At 33.3% G+C, this 27,046-nt stretch overlaps 1 protein-coding gene, 1 long non-coding RNA gene and 1 pseudogene across 3 annotated transcripts; 2 read left to right on the forward strand and 1 right to left on the reverse strand.

Annotated features, from left to right (window-relative positions):
- Positions 1-13,727: 13,727 nt before the first annotated feature.
- On the reverse strand, positions 13,728-15,105 carry LOC147813218 (uncharacterized). Its single transcript, XM_087158914.1, has 2 exons — positions 14,954-15,105; positions 13,728-14,250 (listed from the first exon to the last, which is right to left on the reverse strand). Exons 1-2 carry the CDS (start codon positions 15,103-15,105, stop codon positions 13,728-13,730), a joined length of 675 nt encoding a protein of 224 aa, XP_087015040.1.
- Positions 15,106-15,242: 137 nt separating this feature from the next.
- LOC107448041 (uncharacterized) lies at positions 15,243-19,366 on the forward strand (annotated as a pseudogene). The gene is made up of 3 exons (XR_015432306.1): positions 15,243-17,215; positions 17,303-17,439; positions 18,914-19,366. The product of XR_015432306.1 is annotated as an uncharacterized LOC107448041 (transcript).
- A 197-nt stretch (positions 19,367-19,563) lies between these two features.
- On the forward strand, positions 19,564-21,123 carry LOC147813219 (uncharacterized). The gene is made up of 2 exons (XR_015432440.1): positions 19,564-20,314; positions 20,610-21,123. It is a non-coding gene; the product is annotated as an uncharacterized LOC147813219 (long non-coding RNA).
- The last annotated feature ends 5,923 nt before the right edge of the window (positions 21,124-27,046 follow it).

Here is a 27,046-nt window from a genome sequence, read left to right on the forward strand (position 1 = left end):
CAATAGTTGCCTCTAAATTTTGAAGAGGAGGGATATTTTGGAGAATGATGCTATTTTTAATGTAAATGCATGTTCCGCCATGACAACTACACTCTCAGGTTGAAGATTTGGGAGTAATTTTTCCAACACCCACTTTTTGAAATTATCGAAGTTCATTTGCCCATGGTAGTCCCCAGTTTGGCTTGAGGCTTTGTAAATTAGTTCCGCACCTTGAACGAACCCTTCAGATGTTCCAGCGTGGACAAAAATTAGTCTATTTTTCGAACTACAGTTTACGATGGCACCAATTTTTGCTATTTTCCTCGTGCCAGCATTTTTGAAACGTCAAATTGCTGTCCAGCCACGTTTCATCGATATATACAATTTGCCATGACATTCTTCGATGCTCACGCATCTCCCGAAGAAATTTGTTACGCCAGAAAACAATACGAGGCTTTTCAATTAGTAGTTTTCTTTGATTTACGCACATTCTCCACCGAAAATTTATAGAATGCAAGATCTTTCGCAGACTTTCTTTCTTCCATTTAAAATTTATTTTTTCCTGGAGTACAGGAATCAATTTCGGAATCGTAGGCACTTTCATCTCTTTAAGGTAAAAGTCGTGTATTGTTTGTCGTATGACACACTTATCAAAGTCATCAATATAGCAGTTTCTAGAGGATTCCCTTTTCCTGTTTTTTTTTCCAGGTGTACTGAGGATCTCACCTCCCAAACGGGAGACTTCTCCTTCAATTTTTTTCAAAGTATACTGTGACAAACCAGTTGCGAGGGAGGTTCTCGTAAAGCTTGTTGTATTGGCAGTTTGAGGGATTTTTCCCTAGATTCCTCAGAAAAACATTCCAGGACATTGTGGACAATTTTCCGTGCCTGAGACTTTAATGTCTCACCTTTCTTAAAAATGAAAGGCATAACAATAAAAACAACTAACAAAAATTTTAAAAATTAATGAAAACAGACAAGATAAAATAATTAACGATTAAAAGAAAAAAACAAAACTTGAATCAAACGTAAAACTAACAACAATTAAATAATTAACGATTAAATAATCACGAAAAAAAATCTTTTGAAAACTAAGCTGCCCACACTGGTCAGTCAGCTTTTCCATTCGCCTTGGCTTTGTCCTATCACTTGTGCAGTTCTATCTCAGTGTCCTATCTCTTGTGCAATTCTTATTTTTTTTTTTGATTATTTAGTTTTCTAAATATTAACCTCATCTGTGCAATATTTAATGAAAAAATTTTTCCCCTCAGAATAAATGAAAAAACTGTTGACAACTATCTGTTGTTTACAATATTTTTTTCATTTACAGAGTTAATTTGATATGTGAGTTGAATTCATGAATACAACTACAAACGCTTATATATATCTAAATCCCATGAATGCCCCATACAAGGTAACTAACTTTTGCAACAAATGATATAATGTGTTTATAAAAGAATTAAGCTTTGGATGATTCTTATGGCAATTAATAAATAAAATTTAAATTTAGTTTATATTTTGAAATATTATGGAATTTAGTATGAAGCCAACCATTCTACATACCTTATTTCTTGAAAATCCTACATCTACGTTATCATAGATGCCAAATGAGGTAGATCCCAGACTCTCATCATAAGACTAAAATAAGTAGCAGATTAAAAATAATCAGTAAACTCTATTCTGTAATACTTATACACAAGAAATGTACTAACTATTAAACTATTTAATACTTATTACTGCAATTAACCATAGTTCCACGTTTGAACAATCTTTCACATTTTAAATGGTAATAAAAAGGTAATAAAAAAATTTCAGATTTTTAGAAATCAAATAAAATAATATACCTCATCAGAATATCCCAATTCTGCAGTATGTGGTGCACTTTGTGAAGCAATAGAACTAGCTGTTTCAAAATTTAAAAAAAATGCATTTTACTAATAAAAATGTATATATAAATTATAAAGGAGAAAAAATATAATTAAATTAAGCAGTTCTGTTTTTTAAATACTTGTTTAAAGTGTTTAAATTTTTTAATGCCACACTTTTCTAAATCATAATTTATAGTTAGTTTAATTTTATAAGTACAGATAACATTCATGTTCAGGTGAACTGTACAATACAGTTCATTTGAATTTTAATATTTTAGAATTAAAATAGAATATTATAATCAAAAACCTTTCAAAGTACACTTACAATTTTTTAATAAAGAATCTGCTACATGCTCATTCCTATACCATGGCAGGGATCCTAAAATCTCATTGATTTTCGTAAAATATTTCCATGTTGAGGGACTGGAGCCAGTTTTATTTTGAAGGAGATGTTCTTTTCTGATCCATACAAGGTAAAAAAAAGAATAAATTACTTCAAAATCTTAAAATTATACTAAAGAATTAAAATGAACTTATAATTTCAAACTAAATAAAAAATAGCGATATTTTAATTCGAAATTGTGTAAAAATGTTGTCATGATAACTAAAATAAAATAGCAGAACAGAGAATTTATTTCTAAAACGAAAGTTATCACTTACTTAAATTTAGCTGTCAAATTCTTCAACTTTAGTTGAATAGCTACTGATGATTTATTGAAAGAATAAAATTTCATGTCGTTGCTTATTCTTTCGTAAACAGTTTTATTTCTTTTTGCCTTCAGCAAGTCATTGTGGTGTGTGTTCCACAAATTGATTAACAACTCCGTCTCACTATCTATCCAAGATATTTTCTTTTGCTTACCCATTTTTGCTTCCATTTTCGAAGACGAATCTCGATTTGCGCGCGCTAATCTAGTTTCTCAAACTAGATCAACTGTAATCCAGTTCACTCAGACTTAATCCATCACGTGACCTACTGAAATCTAGATTACGCTTTAGTGCTGATGACACTGGGCAACTAAGCTAAGAAACCGGTTTTTGGTTGTAGATCGGCACCTAGTATGTTTATATTTTTCAAGCTTTGTTTATATTTATATTTTTCACTTTTAAAGCTCTTTTAATTAACCTGGAAGCGATTATTGACGATGTACTTGAAGTAGGCGTTGAGCTGATAGCTGAGGTTCTGAAAGAAGAACTAGAACAGAAAAAAGGGGATTTAAAAGCAAAATAATTTCTTTCGTTTGCTTTCAAAATATTATTAGTACTCGGACATATCTGTCTAAGAATATTAATGAGTGTAAAAAGCTTAGCGTTCAAGCAATATAATTTTGAATTTTCAAATATTTATACATTTGTAATTAGTAATATGCTAGTTTTTTTTTCACTTATAAAATTCAATTATAATTTGTATCTTTTAATATCTCCACAGAGGAAATTCTGACGAGGCAAGTTGCTATAGGCAATTTTTTTTGGAAGGGCAGATATTTTTTTTTAATATTCTAAATATTTTTATGCAGTTTTTTAATTGAAAAATGGACTCAAGAGGTATTTATTAATTAAGGGATATTTTAAAATAGTTTTTTGTTGTGGGCACTTTATTAGTTAAATTTATATTTAAAGAGATTCATATTTTATGATCAAATAAAGTAATAAATAATTTACTATAATTTAGATTATTATGCCTGAGACATTTGAGGAATAAATAAGAATTTTGATAACCTGTGGCTGCTTACATAACATATCAATATTGCATAGCATTATTCTGTTTATGATCAATCTATATATATTTATAATTTTATTTCAAGGTAAGAAAAGAAAGTGGGTAAGAAATTGGATTGATAAGAGAAGTAAATTGGGAACTTCAGAACAACTTCTTGAGGAACTAGCTGCAGAAGATCCCCTGGAGTATCAAAATGTCTTGAGGATGAACAAAGACTGCTCTGCCGAGCTGTTAAAAAAAAGTTGAACCCATCATTCAGAAACAGAATACAGTCATGAGGGAAGCCTTAAGTGCAAAAATAAAACTGGAAATCACGCTTAGATACTTGGCTTCTGGGGACAGTTTTAGATCTCTTGCTTTGCTGTTTCGTGTTCCTCAGTCAACGATTTCAAAATTTCTACCCGAAGTGTTAGATGCAGTGTACAATTGTTTGAAAAATAATATTGAAGTATGCAATTATTATAAATTTTTTTGTATCTCTAGTTATCTTTGATATAAATTTTGATTTGAATATATACTTAATTTGAAAATGCTGTTTATTCCATCTGCACCTTGTTTTATTCGTATCATGACCTGCGACACAATTATAACCATGTTTTGGCAACTTTCTGCAGCAGCCACTAGTAAACAAAATTCAAAGAAACTTCTAATTCAAAGAGTATATTTCTCCAGGCAAACCTCCATTTTTTTAAGGAATTCATTTGGAAGTTAAAAATCCATTTGGTGCCTTCGCAATTGTATTTGGTGAGACAGACCATAATGGAGAAATATACCCTTAATTTTGAAATACTTTTTTTAAATTATTTAAAAGTGGTAGCACAAGTTTGTGATTATTAAGTTTCATTTCAGAGAAACAAAGTAACTGTAAAATATTAATATTTGAAATTAAAGTTTGGTACTTTTGACTTTTATAAAGAATGAATTTGTATGTGATTCAAAAGTATACGGGTTGCAAATAAAAGTAAATTTGTTTCATAAGGTAAAAAATGGGTGTCATTTTTTTTTAAACATTCGAAGCAGATTAACTGTTATTTCCAATCTGTGTATTTCTTTAAATTAATGAACTTTTTGTTTGAAATTAAATAATATTTTGCTGCTTCAGTATCTTAGGATTATTTATTTAACATTTAATAAATTAATTATAAATATCTGCATGGTAGAAATAAATATAATACCAATTTTTTTATGTTTTTCTAATTAAAAAAATTTTTTACAGTTATAATGGGTTAAAGTAATAATTATGTAGGAGTATTTTGAGAATAAATAAATTTTAGTAATTATTTGGAGTTCAAATATTTTAATATAACTAATAAAATACTTATGTATTTGAAATATATAATCATATTGATTTTCGTAAGCTTTAATTGTGTTGTTTACAGTCCAATTTGCAAAACTTGAAATTGTTCATGGTGATATAATTGCAAAGCTAGTTAAATGTCTTTACTTAAGTTTGCACTTATTAATTTCTATGAATCAGAGTTAAGTAGTTATTCAAAATGTCTAAGAGTGAACTATTCTTCATAAGCCTTAAATGTTGCATTATCTTCCAGGTTCCGAACACTGAGGAGGAATGGTCTGCTGTGGCCAAACGATTTACAATGGCATGGAATTTTCCCAAGTGTTGTGGTGCCATAGATGGCAAGCATGTTCAAATAAAGAGGCCGGCAAACACAGTAGCCGAATTTCACAATTATAAAGGAACTTATAGTATTGTTCTGTTTGCTCTCGTAGATGCAGATTATTGTTTCAAGTATGTAAATGTTGGAGCCAACGGGAGAGCAAATGACAGCTCTATATTTATGAATTCAGACTTGAATGCTACTTTAGAAAGCGGAAAATTGAAAATGCCTGCTGGCTCTGTAATTGTTGCAGATGACGCTTTTCCTTTAAGGACAAATCTAATGAAACCCTACTCTAGGGCTTCTTTAACACTAAGGGAAAGGATTTTCAACTATAGATTATCACGAGCCCGAAGGGTTGTAGAGAATGCCTTCGGAATTTTAGCGAACAGATTTCGGATCTTTACAAGACCGATTGATGTTCAGATCAATACAGTTGATAAAATTGTTCTAGCGACCTGTGCCTTGCACAACTTGTTAAGAGTTAAATCCCCATCATACCTGACTAAAACATCTGTGGACCGTGAAGATTTCAACACAGGGCAGTTGATTTCTGGAACCTAGAGGGATGAAGTGATTGTTCTACAATCAGTTAAACTACAGGTTTCCAATAATTACAAGCAGGTTGCAGAGCGTGTAAGGAGCAACTATGCAGAGCATTTTCTGAATGATGGCTCACTGCCATTTCAATGGCGGGCAATTGGATTGGACTCTGCGCCAGATCATCCAATGTAAACTCCAGTAATCATCCAATGTAAACTTAATTCTATCTGATAATTTTATGCTGTTTGTTATTAATAAAAATATCTTTTTGTGACTTATGTATTTTGGTAGTATCTACAGATTTTCAATGCATACATATTTCATTATTTTTAACATTTTTATGTTTTTTCTAGTATTGAAAAAACATCACTCAGTAAAATGTTCAAATCTGAGATCAGCAACTCAGAGAGATGCCTCAACTTGCTCCGGACAGCAAATTTATATTTTTAAGTGGCAGTTCATAAATTGTGATTCTTAGTTTAATAAATTAAATTTAGTAAATTTTTATCCACCTATTTCAAAATAATTCATAGGCTTATATAATTCACCACTCTGTGGTAATATGCTATACCTTTTAAAAAGCAAGCAAAAATAGTCAAATATTTGCATAATTTACTGTTCTTTTAATTATTTTAGTGTATCCGGAGCAGTTGGCATCTCTGGGAACTTCGTGTCTTGTGTAAAAGTTACTATGTAGCATGTACATATTTCCCATTTTCCTTAATTTTAAATTAGGAAATTTATTTAAGAATTTTTTATCACTTTAAAAACAATAGTTACACGAGGGACTTAATTTTAAACAAACATTTGTAGTTCTAATACAGACAATATGAAAAAATTGTTCATTTAGTATTCTTTCTTTTCTTGATTTTTTTTTTTTAAATTCCTTTCAAATCTTCTAAAAGTTTACTAAAATATGCACTTTGTTAAAGTAAAATATTGTACAAGCTAAGTTGTGAAGAAATCCTTGAAATATTTTACCATAATTCTGACTGTTCATTGGAAATCATGCATATTCCACACTCTGTGGTGATAGTTAAAGAAAACATACGTGATAGGATAATTTAAAAAATATATATTTAAAAGAAATACTAAAATGAAGTTTATTAATACTTATAAAAATCATAAAAAAGAGATATCGTTTGCATCCAATGCAATTTGCAGCACATCATTGGAAGATGCGGTTGAGGAGCCTGCTCCTTGGGCATCCAGACACTGTAGCCTTCTACTCAACAACATGTTACTAATCTCCATTTGCATTTGGAGTGCCATTGGATAAGGCAAGCTCCTTAGCTGCACCGCAACTTGCTTTGAAAATACATCAAATTCATCCTCCCTTTTTCTACACTTCTCAACTATGACATCTAGCTTTTCTATAGCCCGTTCAACAGCAGTTTTTTTTCTTTTTGGAGTCTCACATAAGGGAGACTGAGACTGTAGTATCTCCTCACATTCAGCTCTTTCTTCCTCCATCTCAGTGATTCCACTTCCTCCATTTCAAGTCTTCAAATGGATTTTAAAATGACAATATCAGGAGAAAAACAAAATACGCTAACATTGGGTGGCTATGATTTAATATCATTCTTTGGTAATATGCTTAGTTATTCCCAGGCTGCTACCTGGAAGTTTCACACTTAGAAATTACTCTACCACTAATTACAATATGAGATTCTTCCTATCAGGAATGCTTTCATTTCTAAAAATTAGATATATGAATTTTACATGACAAAACAACTTAGACCACAGCATTTAAAATTTATGCTTTAAAGTGTGAAAAAAATATTCTATTTCCTCCAGTTTTCTTGCAATGTTGTATTACTAAGTTTTACATTCGAAATTTGTGGGGAAACAAAATATTGTAGGTATACACAAATACTAAAATTTTTCTAATTTCAATTATAAAAAGAAAGAAAAAATTCTTGTATCTGTAGAGATTTAATTATTTGTTAATCTTTGTTTTTTATAAGTGATGAAATCTAATTTAACAATGTTTAATGAAAATCTTTTTTTATCTAAATATTGCGGTGACTAATTATTGAAAGGAGAGCATATACCCACCGACCTCCATGAATTAGTTTTCTACAAACAAAAGAATTTAATTATTAGAAAACAAAAAGCATAATTCTTTACTTACTATTTCCACTAAATCTTCTGTCATTGCAGCAAACTTGGCATCGCAAATAAGTTTATTAGCATAATCTTCATTATTGATGTCCCAAAGACAAGGATAAGTCTGAAAAATTTCGAAAAAAATGCATATATCATTGGAATTCCATTTAAAATTAGCCATAGTGAAAAAGATTAAAAAATAGCTATAAAAGATTAAATTTAAAAGATAAAAATGCAGCATGAGACAGAATCAGCACGTGTATTTTGTTTACTAAATGGTTGCTAGTTAAGGTTGAAAGTATTTGGCAACTACTATATGACACGTTTCAACTAATCTGGTTGCTCCACTAAAGTTGAAAGGTTTCAACTTCAGTTGCTAGTTGAAAGCCGGTTGAAAGCAACCGGGCAAGCATCATATGACACGTTTCAACTTCACCGAAACCACTAGTTGCTTTCAACTAGGTTGACTCGTGTCATCACACCTTTAATCTAGATTTACTTGGGCTAGTGGAAACGGGGTATAAGGTAGTAGAGAGAGCTTCTTAGTTCTTTCTGGGGAAAGAAGTGGGGTCATACATGTAGCACGTGACTGGTTTGGAAAAGCTGCCGCATTTGGCGAGAGACTGCGTTATTGGTTACAAAATCGCTAACTGGTTTTTTTTTTTTCCCTTCCCTTCAAATATCTACGATCATACATCAAGAAAAAAGAAATAAAAACCGTTTCCCCATATTAATTGTTAAGCATTGTATTTCGGTAATGTTGGACAAAAAAAACGTAAAACAGTTTTACCAAAAAAGGAAGACAATTTCTAATATAATTTATTCACATTTGTGATAAATACTGAAAAAATGGGATTTTCTATTTGAAATTCTATTGAAAGTTGAATAAAAAAATAAAAAGTTGCACATAGAGAAAAAACACAGATAAATTTTTTCTTTATCCGAATGAAACTTTTTACACATGAAAAACACTTCAAAATATCATACAATTATTCGCAACTCGACAATTCTTTTTTTTTTTAAAGTTTTTAAAAGGATAACATAAATAAAGTTAAAATAACATGTACAAAGAAAGATAACATAAATAAAGTAAGAATCTCAATTATTTTTATTGAATTGCTTCCAAAATATTCAATTTTAACTATAGATAATTGAACTAACTTTTTCATAATGGAGCCTCTTTGATCTTTTATTGTCTCCTGAATTTTTAAGCTATGCAGAACATTACATAAAAGGGTTGAAAGTATCTTTTAATCTTGTAAAGCCTTTAAAAAGAGTAAGTTTAGAGTTTATTGATCCTATATATATTTTTTATATGCTTGTGTTACTATCTTTCCATGGTGGTACAGCCGAATTCTTAAGTATTCATACAGTACAGATTTTATAAGACATATTCCATGATTTTCTAAAGGAATTTGATTTAAGGAATGTTTCATGTTAAAAAATATATTGGATTCAATCTGTGACATCGAATAGTTTAACAATAATTGCATTAAGTTTTTATGTTGTAGTTTTCCCTCAGAATGAGCACGGCGGAAGCTTTTTTCACCGATTCTGCAAATTCTTACGGCGTCATAACCGGGAATTATTAATCCTTTATTTCTTCTTCGCAAAAGATGCGAAGCATAACTATTCTTTGTTAATTCTAGCACACAATCTGCACATTTCAACTTTATCTTGAGGGACTTGACAACAAAACCAGCTATATAGCTAACGACGTTATCAACATATTTGCTTACGCATTTAAAATTGGTTAAATCGCAGAAATTTTCATCTTCAATTATGTCAGCATCTTCGTTCCCTTTAATATTTCTAGTTTTAGTATATTTGTTTATCGCTGAAGATACATTTAAAATACTAGTATCATCTAACGATAAACAATTAGAATTTTGACTTGACATTACTTCATGATGACATAGGAGTCTAATGTATGACACTTTAAATTGTTTGGCTGTTGGATTATTATTATTTCCGCCCTTGCTGCGAATAGCGCTAAAAACATTTCTAAGTGATCTTGTGAAAATTTGTAGGCAATTAAAAAATTTAAATTCTTATTATCTTCAATTAACTCATTGTACATTGATTTAACGTCATGGATATTTATCAAAAATCCTGTATTTCTGCGGCTTTTTAAAATGGCTGTTCCATTAAAAGATACTTTTAATCCTTTTATGTACTCTTCTGCATAGCTTAAGAATTCAAACATAAAATTTTTGTTGCTTGGTTCGAGGGGAGCTTTAAAACCTTTACTCAACAAATTTTTGCTATTAAGAATATCAAACAATTTTTCAAAACATTTTATAAAATTTGCAGTAGCTTCGCAATCTTTAAATTGGGGTAAATTTAAGTCGTTAGAACAAAATAACGGCGCCTCAGCCACACTGTTACTTAAAGTTTGGGCTGCTAATTTTACTTTCATTTTTTCTTGCTCCCATTCTATATGTCTTTTTCTGAGTTTAGTAGCGGCTACTAAACCTTCCTCAGATTGCAATTTTTCTAAATTAACTATGTATTTCCATTTAATCATTACTCCATTTATTTCAAACATTGACCTTTTAGCGGCAATGGTGTTCCTAACTAATTTTAGCATATGACATGCATCTGAGAAAATGTAAATTTTTTCACCACTGACGGGGTGGGGGAAAAAAGGCCTAAATTTAGAATCCTCAAAGCAGGCTCCTAATTTTTTTTGCTGTTGATAAATTGACCTTTAGGCTCGAAAGTTATTGAAACTACCTTAAATCCAGTTTTATCAATGATGCTCTCTGAATTGAATTAGCTCTTTCCTTAGAGTTTAAGCCGTCAAATAAAAAGTACCCAATAGGCACTTTCCATTTAAGGAGTTCACCATAAACGTTAGAGCCTCTTTGGCTTGAGGTAAACTGTCACTATCAATTTTCGTTCATTAATCAATGTAACCGACAAATTTGTTTCTGTCTCACTCAATTTGCTGTCGAATAGCAATTTCATTGATCAGCAGGGAACAAATCACTTTTTTACCACTTTCTGAAGCTTCTTTAACTTTGATTTCTAGAGCTCTAGAAGCTTCTTCGGTGAATCCGGGGATACCATCAATTCCTTGGTACCACTTTCGAAGAGTTGTGGGGTGAGGCAAACACGAAAACTTTTTTCTAACATAGAGAAAAAAAATTTTAACTTGAACAAATCAGAGTAAACACAAACAAATATGCGAAGTTTACTCAAGAGAAAAATTCTTAAAGAGACATAAGCCTAGATAACAAAGACTTTTATGAAGACACAGATGAGACTGATTCAAAGGATTTTCCTCCAATCACAGACAAACAGGAGCTGTGGAACTTGATTGCGTGTCTTTTCGCAATGAGCATAAATAAACTTCCTCGACTGACAGACTATTGGTCAAAAGATCCTCTGATGTCGAATGTATTTATTAAATCAACTATGTCGAGAAAAAGATTTTTGCAAATTTGGAGGTGTCTGCATCTCTCCCACAGTTGAAGCAGAAGGGTCGGCGAGCCATGAAAACTATCATGGAATGCAGAAACTTAACCCTTTTATGGTAGGCATTAGAGTAAGTTTTCAAAAGTATATAAATCCATATAAAGATGTCTCAGTCGATGAAGCCCTTATAAAATATATAGGAAGACTGGGCATTGTTCAATATTTGCCCCTGAAGCCGGGAAAGCGTGGAATAACAGTTAGAATGCTATATAACGACTGCATTCTGCTATGTTCTGAACTTGGCGCATATTTTGTACATCTTCTTCAAAGCATTTTCTTTTAGCTTGGAGGAAATCAACCAATTGTTTTCTTTTATTATGGGTCTGTTCTTCCATCTTTTCCTTTTGCTGAGAGTCTAGAAAGTTTAAATATTTTTGTCGTGCACATTGAACAGATTGTCTCATATCTTTGGTGATGGGTACATTGTGTACATCCCCTGCTCCCATAATAGCTTCCACAATCATTCTTTGATCAATGTAAGTGTTTTTTTTCTTCTTTTTTTTAAATTTTCAATTTCTAGAGCTTTGTTTACTCAGAATCCCCTTTCAACGGTGGCTTGGCAGTGAGATGAAATTAAAATTATTTTGACCATACCCCACTGCTTACTATACTTCTCCTTATCAACAGTAAAATATTGATATAAAAATTTATCCCACCTTTGCACTTTATGATCAAAGGTTTTGAAATCAGAAAGGGAACATTTTACAACATTATCTAAAAGTTCTTTAAACTGAAGTATAATTTTATCTCCATTTCTTGAATGTATCAGATTCTTTTCTCTTAAATAAGATAAATTACTTTTAAGTGATTTTTGACATTTCATGGGCTGAAATACCATTTTATTTGGGTCAAAGCAAGAAGCATTTCTAACAACAGAGTAGGAAATAGAGCACTTTTCCATTAATAAATATTTCCATTTTCAGGTTCAACACATCTTTGTCTGATGAACATTTGTGTCATCTATTTTATTGCTTGCAACACTGCCTTTGCGCTGATCAACCAAAGATGTAACTTGTTCTTTAGAAGAACATTTGTACATCCGCCCATCACTCACCTAATAAGGGTCTCTAAAATATTTTTTGCAAATGGGAATATCACGTCTTTCTTTTCGAAAGTAATATGTAAAAGAATATTCGCGATCGAAATGAACTATAGGTGGCGTCTGGCCGAATTCTTTACTTATGGCAACACCCTGCATGCTTTCACCATTAGCGTGTGGACAGTCATAGAGGTAAGATCTACGTCTGAATACATTCTATTTTTAAAATTAATTAAAAATTTAAGATTTTCGAGTCAACTATTTTTGGAAAGCTTAGAAATGTTTCTGAAATGTAGAATAGCGGAAATTATTCGATATGTGGAAGGAAATCCTAATGCACGATCAATTGTTAAGTGTATGTTAAGAGTGTGTTATATCATTCAGATTTTTGTATATAAAGTTAACAGAAGTTAAAATGTATAATTTGATTAAGTAATGCAATTTGCACATCTAATGATTCTTTTGCTTATTTTTCTTACTCTAGGGCTTGATAAGCAAAATATATGAGCTTAAATAAAAAGATATAACTATATCTAATAAAAATGTGAGCACATGTTACCGAAAGTATGCCTGCTTATTTTGACTGTACCTAACATAATGGACAAAATAAACATGTCAGAGTTATCTTTGTAACGAGTATAAATGCATAATATAAAATCTGTATTATATTGATATTATATTAACTACTAGGTAATGTAAAATAATCATAAATTTAAGAAGTGAGGCAAGTTGGAAATATTTTAAACTTCTTATCAATTAAAAGTTATGCATTCTATATTTATGTTTTATTTCAAAAATGTGCTTTGTTTGTATTTACCATTTTGGCGGAGGGACAAGTTTCATTAGCTTTACTATCATTATACTATTACGATACTATGATAGATTTTACTTGCAATTTAAAAAAAAAAAAAAAAAAAAAAAAAAACAGACATGTAGATGTTTTTCCGGGGGGGGGGGTAGTTACTAGTTTTACCTTTCGAGTTGATCCCATTCTGTGATTTTTTTTTTAGTTTCTAAGAAGCCAAAACTTGGCGATTATTCTGCCACAGATCAGGATATGAAATTCTCCCTATCAATAGTAAATAATGTTTTTAAACTTTATTTTTGTAGAAATGATGTGACATGTTTTGAGGAGCCCTCCATATGCCTGGCTAACAAAGCAGATTACGCCTCCTGGTGAACAGCCAACCAGAAGCTTAACTGTGTGGTCCGAACAATAATTTAAATAAGTCCTAACCCTACAATTCAGACAGCTTGGTTTATCAACAACAATCTCCGTGCAATCAAAATTTTGAAAATGTTTAAAACAGTTTGGCATGTTCTCCAATACATGCTCTTTCGTTGGCCATAATATGAAATTCTGAAAATGATCAGCTAAAGCAGTGATAACCTGTTAGGGATAAAAAATTAAAAAAAATTACAAATTTGAAAATACAACAAACAGTCCCTGTATATGAAAAGCCATAAATTGATCCACGTCTTACCTCCTTAAAAATAATTTTAACCAAATTCGGTGTACAACCAAACAGAATAGCAGCATAGCTGTAGGACTGATTCTGCTTGATGATTTGAAAAGTTAAAAATATCTGATGTGTGGCATCAATCTTCCTTTTAGTCAAACGAGGGCCCACGTCAGCAACAATCTGATAAAGCAGTTGGAATGACGTTAAACCAGTAGCAGTATTTAGTTGTTTCTCCGTGAAACTTGCAACATTGACTAAAATAGGAGAAGCCAAATCTCCACTATATATTTGCACACTTTTATCCAACTTCAAAGGTGGTATATCAGGTAGCAAGCCACTGTCAGCCTCTCCTTCCAGTTGACATTCTTCCTCGGGAAGTGAAGGAGCCTCAACAAGGGGAGTCTCAACAAGGGGAGCAGCTTGTTTCTTCCTAAAAATAAAAAACCTTTAAGACTCTTGTATGGAATCTAATGAAAATCCTTTCTGCCCTGTAATACCACATTACTAATTATTAAAAGTCTTACATCTTTTAGGTCAACTTAATTTTCAATACATTTCAGGATTCCAATTATAAAGTTAGACATTTTAAAACTGCCAAGTACTATCTTGCAATTTAAAATAGACTGCAAAAGAAAATTTTGATATTAACTTAACAGTATAGTTGACAGTTGATAAAAACCTAATATACTTACGGCATTCACCAATCAATATAGAAAAAAATATTAAATAATTTAACAGTTCTAGTCCATTATTTTAACTTTGATTGAAAGTGATAATGTTAAAGTATATTAAATTAAAAAAAATTTAAGAAGAGAGACTGATAAAATTTTGATAAGTGATAGCTTAATTTTCTCGTTAAAATTACAAAATTTATCATAAACATTTAAAAAGAAATTTATTATAGACACCTGCACCAAAATATTCATTAAGTTATGGTAATATTAAAAGCAGCATGCAATTTTTTAAAAAATAAAACAAACAAAACTTAATGAGGATAACTCATAACCACCATCGACATACATATTTCTTTATAAATACAAAAAAAATACTTGCTACTTTGGCAATTGTAGTTAACAGATGAAAAGGCACCTAAATACAAAAATATTTCCACTTAACATTTTGAAAGCACTTACAGTTCAAGAGCTTTTCGGCGCCTAGCACGCTCTATGGCAATCTTCTTCGCTCTTTCAACATAGGTGTTAATTACAGTAGAAGGCGGCAGATTTACAGAAGAATCCCATCCTTTTTTTCCGCGTAGGAATATCTGAAAGCAAGGACAGTTCATTAATCAGAAGAAGAGCAAGGAGTTTTAACTAATTTTTTTCTTGTAGAAACAGTTCTGTAATTGTAAGTGTAAATTAAAATTTCACCATTCAAATAATTTCTGGTTTTTATTTCAAAACACTGAAAACCTTTTAACATTCTCGCATGAAAACATGAAATACTTTGGTTGGTAGTATGTGATATGATTGAATATACACATAATTGCTAAAAACATACACAGTTTCAAAAATTAAATTACACAATTAATTGATTTAAAAAAATATAGTATACACTTATGATAAACACAATGATAAAACTAATAATCAATCTAGTTTGATTAAAATTAACCCTGAAGAATTCAAAATTGATTATATAATCGTAGTCAAAAGAAAATTATAAAAATCAAACACTGCTTCCAAAAAGTAGCTTCTTAAAATATGGAAATGTGTTTCACAATTTATTAAAAAAACTTGCATGGAAGACACATGTAAAACGTGGTATGATTGCATTTGCATATACTTTGTAAATAAATTGAATTACAATAAGCTCAATCTCAATTGGTGGAATACTGGGCTTGAAAGATATTTTGTCTTCCTAATACGAAATTTTATATTTATAAAATAGTAAACTTATTACTCTTTTATCAACTTAAATTACTTTTACTTATTACTTTCTTATCGACTAAATCTGTCACTTGAAAATAAATCTGTTTGATTACTGTAGTAATCAACAAATGCATAGCTGTTTACGAAGATTAAAAAACGTTCTTTCATCAAGATTTCAAAAATAGATAAATAAAAATATAACACACAAATCATGCGAACCTTGGAATGTTAAATCAATAGCCACTGCAACACACATCTACCCTTGTTTACGAATGCATTAAATAACTTAAATTATGCTTAAAATTGAAATGAAGAAAGGGCAAGTTTATTAAAGTAATTTACTTACCAGGACATATGAAGTCTGAAGCTTTAAAGTGTTGACTACAGACTCGCATTCCAGAACTCACATCCTTTCCAATGCGTAACACGTGTATCCATTGCTGGCGTCTTTTTCCGTCAGAAATCTTTGGAAATATGTGAAAACAGAAGGATTTTTAAAAGCGTACGTCGAACAACGAGGTACACAACAGTACGATTTATCTAACTTATTCAAATTTTTTCTAACAATTGTACGACTCATAATTTAGATACTAAAACTAGTTAGCACGTCTTACTCTCTTCGAGACTTACAAGCAACTGAAGGAATAAGCAATGGAGGGGGCGGAGCTACGACATGGAATTGGTTTTTCTCCCCAGATGGCGTATTCGAGCGTTGCGATCGCGAATGATCTTCGTTCTTTAGTTTCCCTCGTGGGTAGTCTTCTTTTTATTTCGTTAACTTTAATACAACCTAATAATTGGGTCAAGTTGACTATGTAAACTATAAAATGCCTTCATGGCAGCCTCTCTCTCACCCGAAAGAATTCTTTGGTTACACTTTTGACAGCATTTGCATTTTGTATCGACAAATGTTTTTGCAGGTATTTAATTTCCTTCCCTATTCTTGTATTCCAAACCTTTTGTTCTGTTATGCTTTTGTAAATTTCGTGTCCATTTATCAGGATTACGACTTCTTTTCCTCCCAATCAATGTGTTTGTTTGGAAATTTGTACTGTTGAAATCAGATGAATCCGAGGAAAACGATAGACGTCTTCTTGAACCAGAATTTCTGTTGATAAATCGTATTGAAGAACCATCACTGTTTTTTCCTCATCAACATTGTTATTAGTCTCACTCATCCTGATTATAACGGTATAATATTTATTTTAATAAAAACAAGCTTTCATAAAGTTCTGGAGAATCTTCCGGAGGTACGGAGGGAAGACATTTCAGCCTGTTTAAGAGCAGCAAAAAGTCCGTCTACTGGGATGCTATATACAAGCCAGTGGATTTATGAACGCCTGTTACTGAAAATTAACAGCACTAAGGCGTATAATCACTTAAGAAATCACCAACTTTTAAAGCTCCCATCACCTGCAACTCTTTAAAGGTATTTAAGAAATGTAAAGGGTTGCTATGGATTTCAATCTTCTATATTCAAATGCCTGGAAGGGAAATCTAAAGTCATGACTATGGCAAACAAAAGGGGCAAGTGAATTTTTTGTTAGTACTTTTGCTTTTGCAGGAATTTTATAAAGCATTTTTATTAAATGCAATTTTATTTAATGCTTGTAGGATGTCTTCTTATTGACAAGATGAAGGTCAGCCCTACACTTGTCTTTGACAAGAAATCCCTGGAAATCCATGGCTTTACAGACTTAGGTCATTATACCCCTTCTTCGCAAACATCACAGACGGGTGATCATGCTTTGGTACTCATGTTCCAACCCTTCAGAGGAAAGTGGGTGCAAACAATTGCTTGTTTCCTGTCAAAAAATGCTGCCTGAGGTATGATATTTTTTATAATTAAAAATTTTAAATTTTCATTAAAAAAAATTTGTTATTCACCCTCTCAGTTTCTTAGATGCAATTAAATTTATGTAATAATTTTTTGCACTAAGATATTTAAATATCACTTTTCCTCTGCCCTGTTACGGTTGGGTATAAAATAAAAAAAGGAATGAAAAGTTGCTAACAAGCAAGTGATAACAATTTAAAAAAGAAAAAGAAAAATTAATGGCCGGGTGAAACGATATAGTGGTACATTTTTGGAGTTGTGTTGCAAATTTTACAACCCAGAAGGAATATTAAAAGTCCCAGAAAAAAAACCAATATATTCTACAAAAACGACATACCTCCTCTCCATAGAAGCTATCCGTACCTATGAAGAAAACAGCAACAAAAACCAGTCAAAATGAAGTAGTCCAGTTCTTTTTACTAAATCTTTGTTGTTTATTGGAGATTACTAGGCAAACATCTTAAAATTATCACAGTGAGGCACGACATCTTAAAAATATCATCAATGGCACAACATCTTAAAAATGTGGGTACTATTGGTAGCTGGAGCAGGAGACCGAACTATCCCAAGCTAGTGCGTCATAAAGAAGAGTATTCAATCAAAAAGAATTCTTGATAAAAGGATTGAATCATAAAATTTTCAAAAAGGGAACAGCTGCCGATATTTTTGAGATTTTCTTTGAAAAATTAAAACAGCATTACAATAAAGCTAGAAATGGCTGTGAAGGAGTCCATCAATGGCGGTGTATACTGCGGCGCCATGTAAGGTCCGAAACCCTTTCCTCAAAAGAGGAGGGAAGTAAAAAAAGCTCCGCGAGGGAGTAAGTATATCGTTGGGGGGATGGAAGATTCGAATGCCACGAGCGTTTTTCGCGCTCTGGCTTTTATAGCAAAAAGGAAAAAAAACCGAGTTGAGTACTCAAGGTACTGAAAGTATGAATTAAAGAAGTAAAATTTTAAGTTGAGATGTATTATCAATATTATTTTTAAGTGTTATTCTCACCTTCTGATTGACGTTGCAAAGCTAAGTTTCAGTCGACTTCAAATTCTCGTGCTACATCAAACTACGCCGACAGCTTTTTCCAAGAAAAGGAGTGTCTGAGGAATGTGCAAGGAACTTCCTGGGGAAAATGTCCTCATTGCGCTAACGCGTTAAGGGGCGAGAAGAAAAAGATGAAGAGAATAAAAGTTGTATCATAAAATTATAAATTAAGCCGAAAAAAATAAGTATTTTGATTAACAAAACAGGATATTTAGAAATTAGGCTGTGACTTAATGTCACATCCTCATTATTTGAAAATAAAATATTAATTTTATAAAATATTACACAAGCTCTCTAGAATTAGAATATAAAATGCTGAGTATTTTCTGCTAGGAAGTTATCTGTAGGCACTGGAAATTCTATTAGATATATATCTATTAAAAACTATATTTTTAGGTACAGTATTGCGCCATCTTATTATAGAGGCTGTAGTAACATTGATGGAAGGGAATGGTTTTTTCGTTGATGCTGTGGTGCGTGATGGTGCTACTTGGAACCGCAGCATGTTTAAAAAATGTGGTATTTCTTAGGACAGTGTTAGCTGTGAATATATTACTAATCCAACTAGACGGCTGTGGTTTATCTCAAAAATTTTCCACTCCTTATAAAGAATTTGAGAAATGCTATGGTTAGCAATCAAGTGACATTTGTAAATTTTATTTTATACTAGTGGGCTGTGCCCCCTGCTCGCTAACGCTCGAAAACCCCCGAAAATTGCTACGCAATCTTATATGGTTTGCTTCGCTCGCTACTAACTTAGGTACATTGCAAACAAAATTCTAAGAATTCAAAACAATCATTCAAATCCATATAACAACTATTTTTTTTAAAAAAAAATTACGTCTTTTTAGTAAATACTAAGTCAATAAAATAAATTTGAATTTAAATAAATGACATGTAACTCGTTAAACCTATTAGAAATGTGCTATAGTATAAAATCTTAAAATTTTGGCTATAATTAAGTATATTAAAAATTTAAATAAGAGAAATTGCAATGGAAAAACCCTGCGTAAACAAAACATTGAATTTCGGAAGTAATCTCGTTTGCTGAGAATGCTCTCTCTTGTCAAAAAATACAAAATAAACTGACCTCAAATAAAACTCCAAGGACTTCGAATCAAATAATTAAGGAAACTACTATCACGTTTAATATAAAAGGAAGGTTTATTAACTAAACAATAAAATTACAGCATCGCAGTTCCAAAAAACAAATCTCACACTCACTCAGAAAAACAATTTAGCTTCTAATTAGTCACGATAGCAACCACAAAACTCTTCTCGTTACCATCTATAAACTAATATATAATAAATAAATTATTTAACAAAAAATACGATGCGCATAAGCACATAATATTTTACACTCTGGTTATTTCAGTTTCCGTTTTTAGAAGCGCTATATGTTGAGCCACCCAATCTAGATTTGGCATGTGACATTTTTAGCGGCAATTATTGGTTGATTTTCTCGCGTTGCCATTCGGAGAGTTGTAATGAGGCATTTTTTTATCGCCGTGTAAGAGAAATGTATATATAGATTTTAATGTGTAGAAGGTTTTATGATATTGTTTTGAATTTTTCCTGATAGACACCTGATGGCAAGGTTAACATAAAATTCTTTGATGCCATTGTGGAATGTGATGGGCCTACACGGTTTGATTTAAACTGACTGAAACACGGTTTGCCCAAAACTAACACCTGATCACATTAGGCCAAAGTTTTACCAAAAAATGAATGTTGCCATGGCATTTCAGGTAATTTTTTAAAGTAATAAATTTTCTTTCTAACGTTTTTTTTCATGTACAAATGCTTTTCTTATGAAATAATTAATGTCAAGAGATATTTCATGATGTCAAGAAATATTTCATGAACGATTTTAAAATTTCTTATCAACTATTTTACTTTAATATACAATTATTATGGATTCTATTAATAAACAATTTATCTTTCAATTTTCACTTATTTCTTGTGTTAATGAAAATTTTATCATTATAAAATTAACATTTATAAACAGTTACAAGCAATCAATTTTATTTGTTTAATTTCTAGCTTTTTAGTGCTTCTACTGCCGCAGCATTGCAGGTTTATAGCGGCAAAGCGTCTGAACTAAAAGAAAGTAGTGGTTGTGTTAACTTTGTTAGGCGAATCAACACAGTTGTTGATGCAATGAACTCGCGAACACCCTTAACAGCATTGAAGAATTACCAGGTAATAGAGAAAGGTTAATTTTTTTTTAAAAATTGTTGTATCTATGTGTGTATATATATATATTCAAACTCCACTTTAGGAAATTCAAGATTTCTTAATTAACCTTATTGAATGGGAAGTTCTTGCGAAGAGTAAAGGCTAGAAATTTATGTCAGAGTCGACATACTTAGGTCTTAGAATCAACTGCCAAGCGACTCTTGAACTGGCAGAATTTTTAAGCTCAAAGAGTGATTTTAAATATGTAATGACTGCAAGACTAAATCAAGATTCTCTTGAAGTATTTTCTTCTTCTTTCATATTATAGATAATATGTGGGCATATTAGTTTTCATTGTGTATTTTTTAATTTGTTAATTTTTTTTTCAGAGATTCTTTAGTATTATGAGAAATGCTTGCGGTAGTAGTGACTACCCGAATTCAGCAGTATTTCTTCAAGTCTACCGCCTTATTAGGACCTACTCCCTCATTAAACCACCAAAAGGGTCTAATGTATCTGGATCAGATATGCTAAATATGCTTTTGGACTGTAACATCATCACCACTGATAGTGATTTTCTGAACTCGATGAAATAATCGAAAACAGTGTTGACTTGGTGGAAGTGTCATCATCATTAGAAAATGTAACTGATCACACAATACCATCAATTCCAATGTTATCATCGGTTATTTTTCTGGCTATGTTGCTCGTCGTGCAGCAAAATTCTCAAGCTACACTTGCTTAAAATCTCTTGTTGCTGCCAAATTCAAAGAGAGGCACGAATTGCTAATTAATGCAAAAAATAGAGGAGGCTTATTAAATCCTGCAGGAAGCCTATATCACCTCATTTCACTATTGGAGGAAGCAACTTTGAAAACTGTAACTGATAATAATCTCATTAAGTGACATTATTGGTAACATTGATGGAATGGCATTGCCTTTGGTTGGGTGAGATGTGGGTGACTCTCACTATGTCTACATAGTGAGAGTCTTACTAAGTCACTCATTCTTTTTTTTTTTTAATCACACGAATGTATTTCTTATGTGATCGTTCTAACAAAATCGATGAGATAAAGAACGACAAAACCCGAAAGTATCTGAAACTGTCAAAGTTATAAAATATTATTATTTTAAAGGAGAATTTTTATGTTGTAAATATTATTTGTATGATACTCAGAGAAAACTTGGTACCAATTCATTTTTGTAAAAATTTGATAAATGTATTTTTTAGAAATGTTTTATTGAGAAGTTAGTTAATTGTAATGTTTGTAAATATTAGTACTTAACTTCTGGAACTACTTGATTATTCCAGATTAAATTATTTTTTATGCATTTTTATTTGTTTTACATAATTATTTCTAAGGTGAACATGATACAGCTGCCAACCATTTAGGATTTTCCTTAATTTTACATTTTTAATGTCATGATACAATTTTATATTTCTTTCAAATTATTAATTTTTTAAATTTACTTAATTTGATTTGATCACTGCAACAAATCTATCATATGTATAAATGTAAGTTATTCAAACAATTTTAAGTTTTGGCAAACTGACAAAATTATTTCTATCATCTTTTCACTACTACTTGGAATATTCCTCCTCAGAACCCCCTGAGGGGGTTTACCTTCTTCAGGTAAACACAGGGAGTCACGCCCCGGGGTACCCTAGTGATCTGTCCTCCCTTCGTTTTCCTCTCCCTTTACTCCTACTTTCCCCTTTCTCTTCCCCCTTGACGTGGTTGCCAAATTTACTGGTGAGGGCTTGTCATCTGTGTTTGATTACCGCTCTATTGTGTTGGACATAGATGGGAAGAGACCACCCGCGTGTTTGCCGTGCGTGGAGACCCGTGTCCCTGGAAAAGGGGATCCTGGCAGTTGAGGGGCATCTTGGTACCCCAATACACTGCTTTGGCCCGTGCTTCAGGTAAACGGGAGGTGCATATTGGCCTGTGTGCATCAATCGGCTGATCACAATCGTCATCTGTTGACTAGGGTCAAGGCCGGGGTCATCTACTGGGCATCTCGTTAAGGGTGGAGGCTGCCTCAGGGGTGACTCACGGTCGTATAACTATCGGTCAGCATCGGTGTTGAGTAACAAGCTGGTGGCAGCATCAACTTGTTATTTGCATCCCCTAAGTTGGACTCCGTGGTGGGTGGTGCCGCTGATAGTGGAAGTAAGTTTTGCTTTCTATGGACGAAAATGAGCAGGTGTTCAGTTCCGCACACCAAAACAAAAACAGCGGAATACCCTCAACACCATATGAAAACGCACGATATTTTATTATCACTTTGAAAAATCCTACTATACACAACACTTCATTCACTAACATTTCACCATTTCTCATTCACAAGGCTCTTCTTTCGTTTCTGGGAGAAGTAGCCTCTGTGAAGAAGCTACGTTCTGGTGACCTATTAGTTGAAGTTTCCTCCTCAAAACAAGCTACTGCTCTATCCTCATGCACAACCATGTGTTCATTCAATGTAACTGTTACACCTCATAGATCACTAAATACTTCTCGCGGTGTCATATCAGAAGCAGATTTCATAAACGATACCGAAGAAATGATATTGGAAAACCTACAAAGTCAAAATGTCTCATCTGTCAGAAGGATTAAGATTCGCAGGGATGGTAAGCTCATCCCTACGAAACACCTTATCCTCACGTTTGACTCATCTAATTTACCATCTGAAGTTAAAATGGCCTGGATTAACTGCCCGGTCCGACCTTATATCCCAAATCCTTTGCGTTGCTATCAATGCCAAAGGTTTGGGCATTCTAAAACATCTTGCCGAGGTCGACCGGTGTGTGCCCGTTGCTCAAGTACTGACCATGAAGACACTTCTTGCGAGCTGCCACCTCTTTGCATCAATTGCAAGGGTGATCATGCAGCTTACGCCAGAAGTTGTCCGAAATGGTCTCTAGAAAAGGAAATTCAGACAATCAAAGTATTGCAAAACCTATCATTTGGCGAAGCCCGTCGAATAGTTACGGCCCGCACTCCCCGTCCGGGTGTATCCTATTCAGCGGCAGCCAAAACTTCATATTGCTCAGTAAGTACGCAGACAGATCCCTCAATATCATCTACCTCACAGCAAACAAAACAAAAACCACAATTTAATTTTACCGGACCCTCTACTTCTCGCAGACCTGCATCCAAATCTCCACCTCCAAAAACATCTCGATTGAAATCCCCAGAAAAGCCTCGTCCTGCCTTAAAGCAGCGTCCGAATGTAAAGTTGCCACCTAGCCAAAAACCAGGTATTCCTAAAAAGAATAAAGACCCAAAATTTATACAGATCATTAAAAAGTCCACTTCAGATATCTTGCAGAAGATGGACACAGAAATAACACTACATCCATCGGATGACGAATCGGTTTTCGACGACCCACCGATGGATGTTGCGTCTAAATCAAATTTTAAATCCAAAAGGTAATGGCAAATTCCATTATCTCTTGGAATTGTCGCAGTGTGCGAAACAAAATCTCTGACATCAGAGATTTAATTTGTAAATATCACCCATCATGTTTTGCAATCCAAGAAACTCATTTAACATCATCTGATAATTTTAATGTACGTAGCTATATATGTTACCGAAACGATCATGACGAAGGTAGTAGACCTAATGGTGGTGTCGCTATTTTAACATCAACAAGTTTTCCATCAACTCACCTTTTATTGTCAACGTCATTACAGGCTGTTGCAGTTAAGGTTCATCTAAACATTATCATTACAGTCTGTTCCATTTACATACCTCCACATGCTTCCATTTCACAACATGATTTAAACTCATTAATTCAACAGTTACCTACGCCTTTTATTTTGCTTGGAGATTTTAATGGCCACAGCGATTTATGGGGTAGTTCCGACACAAATGCCCGAGGACATCAAGTTGAAACTCTCATCCTTGATCATAATCTCTGCTTACTGAATCAAGGTGAAGACACTTATTTTCATGAACCTACACGAACTTTTCATTGCATTGATCTTGCTTTATGTTCACCTGCGCTTTTACCCTTTTCAGAATTTTCAGTTGATAATGATCTTCATAATAGCGATCATTTCCCAATCATTGTTTCATATACATCTACTGCTTCTATCACTACAAGACCCTCTACATTTATTTACCATCGTGCTGATTGGAGGCTTTTCTCACGGCTTGCTGACATTACAGAAGATATGGTATCAGACGAAAATCTTGAAGCTGTTGTTGAAACGGTGACTTCTGTGATCATCAATGCTGCACGAAGTAGCATACCAAAAACATCAACTTCTCGTCCCCGGCATCGCAAGCCATGGTGGACTGCTGAATGCTCCGCAGCTCACAAAGAGAAGCAGAGGCTATGGAACATCTTCCGTCGGTATCCTACAACAGACCATCTTGTCGATTTCAAGCGAGCTAAAGCGATTGCACGCAGGATTCGGCGTCAAAGCCAGAGAGAATCTTGGTCACGCTATGTTTCATCCATCACATCTACAACATCTCCCAGACAAGTCTGGTCGAGGGTCAAGAAAGCGAATGGTATCTACCGTGAATTCCATCTTCCGGTATTTGATATAAACGGTATCACGCACTCTGACCCTGTAGATGTGAGTAACATCTTGGGTGAAACATTCGCTGCCGTATCTAGCATTGACTGTTACAGCTCAGCTTTTCAAGCTCACAAGCATAGAGTTGAAGCCCAGACGCTGCAGTTTACGACTCGACGGCAATTTCAATATAATTGTAACTTCACTTTTCATGAATTGCAGCGAGCGCTGTCAAAAGCACCCAATACGAGCCCCGGCCTTGATGGTGTATCATATCACATGCTTCGCCATTTGACTTCTGCATCTTTGCAGAATATCCTGTTACTTTTTAACAGATTATGGACGGAGCAGATATACCCATCAAGTTGGCGGCTGGCTCTAGTGATACCAATCTTAAAGCCAGGTAAGGATCCAACGGAACCAATAAACTACCGGCCAATAGCTCTGACTAGCTGCTTCAGCAAGGTATTTGAGCGTATGGTCAACTCTCGCTTGGTTTACTTTTTGGAGAAGAAAAAACTCATCCCCGACTTTCAAAGTGGTTTTCGAAAGGGCAGGTCGACCATTGATAACATTGTTGCATTGGAAACACGTATCCGGAATGCTCTTGTCCGACGTAACCATTTTATCTCTATCTTCTTTGATATTGAGAAGGCGTACGATCGGACATGGAGATACGGCATTCTAAAGGCATTGTTTAATATGGGCCTCCGTGGTCACCTACCTATGTTTATCAAAAACTTTTTGAGTCAGAGATATTTTCATGTTAAGCTGGGTAGTACACTTTCTGATCTCTACATCCAATCTGAAGGTGTTCCACAAGGTTGTGTTCTGAGTGTTACACTTTTTATAGTTCATGTTTCCCCCATTTTAAACATTCTACCCCCTGCAGTTTTTGGCTCACTTTATGTTGACGACCTCAATGTCTCATGCTCAGGATCTGACATGAGAGTAATCGAACGTCAGTTACAACTTGCTGTCAATAAAATAGTAAAATGGTGTGATGAGAATGGCCATACCCTTTCACCTTCCAAAAGCTCATGTGTACATTTTTGTCGGCAACGTCGGCTTCACAATGATCCTGTAATTCATATCCATAACATTGCTATACCAGTCGTTATGGAAACAAAATTTCTTGGAGTCATTTTCGATCATAAGCTTACTTTTCTGCCTCACATAAAACAATTGCGGAAAAGATGCGAGAGATCCCTAAATATGCTACGGGTGCTTTCTAACACGTTTTGGGGTGCTGACCGTACCGCGCTATTGCGAATTTACCAAGCACTTATACTGTCTCGCATTGACTATGCATGCACAGTTTATGGAACGGCTTCTGCATCTAACTTAAAACGTCTAGATACGGTGCATCATACGGCGTTACGCATATGTAGTGGAGCATTTCGCACTTCTCCTGTTGAGAGTTTGTATGCTGTGTGTCATCAACCTTCTCTCAATTTCAGACGCATGCAGCTCTCTTTAACATTTTACTTTCGCGTCCTGTCATCTTCATCGAACCCTCTTCGACGTGAGATTATTCCACTAAGTTTACAACGATTATATGATGCACGACCCTCATATATACCACCTTTTAACTCTCGCATGCGATCACTCATTCAGACATTTGATTTTTGTGATATACCATCGCAATCTGTAAATTATTTTCTCATCCCACCATGGACTATTTCATCATATTATCTTGATTGTTCATTTGTGTCATACAGTAAATCTAATGTCTCACCTAGCATTTTTCAACAACTGTTCACTTTCCATCGT

This window comes from Parasteatoda tepidariorum, chromosome 3 (genome assembly GCF_982258835.1).
Source record: "Parasteatoda tepidariorum strain Cologne lab strain chromosome 3, Ptep-v5.0, whole genome shotgun sequence".
In the NCBI taxonomy this organism is placed as follows: Eukaryota; Metazoa; Arthropoda; class Arachnida; order Araneae; family Theridiidae; genus Parasteatoda; species Parasteatoda tepidariorum.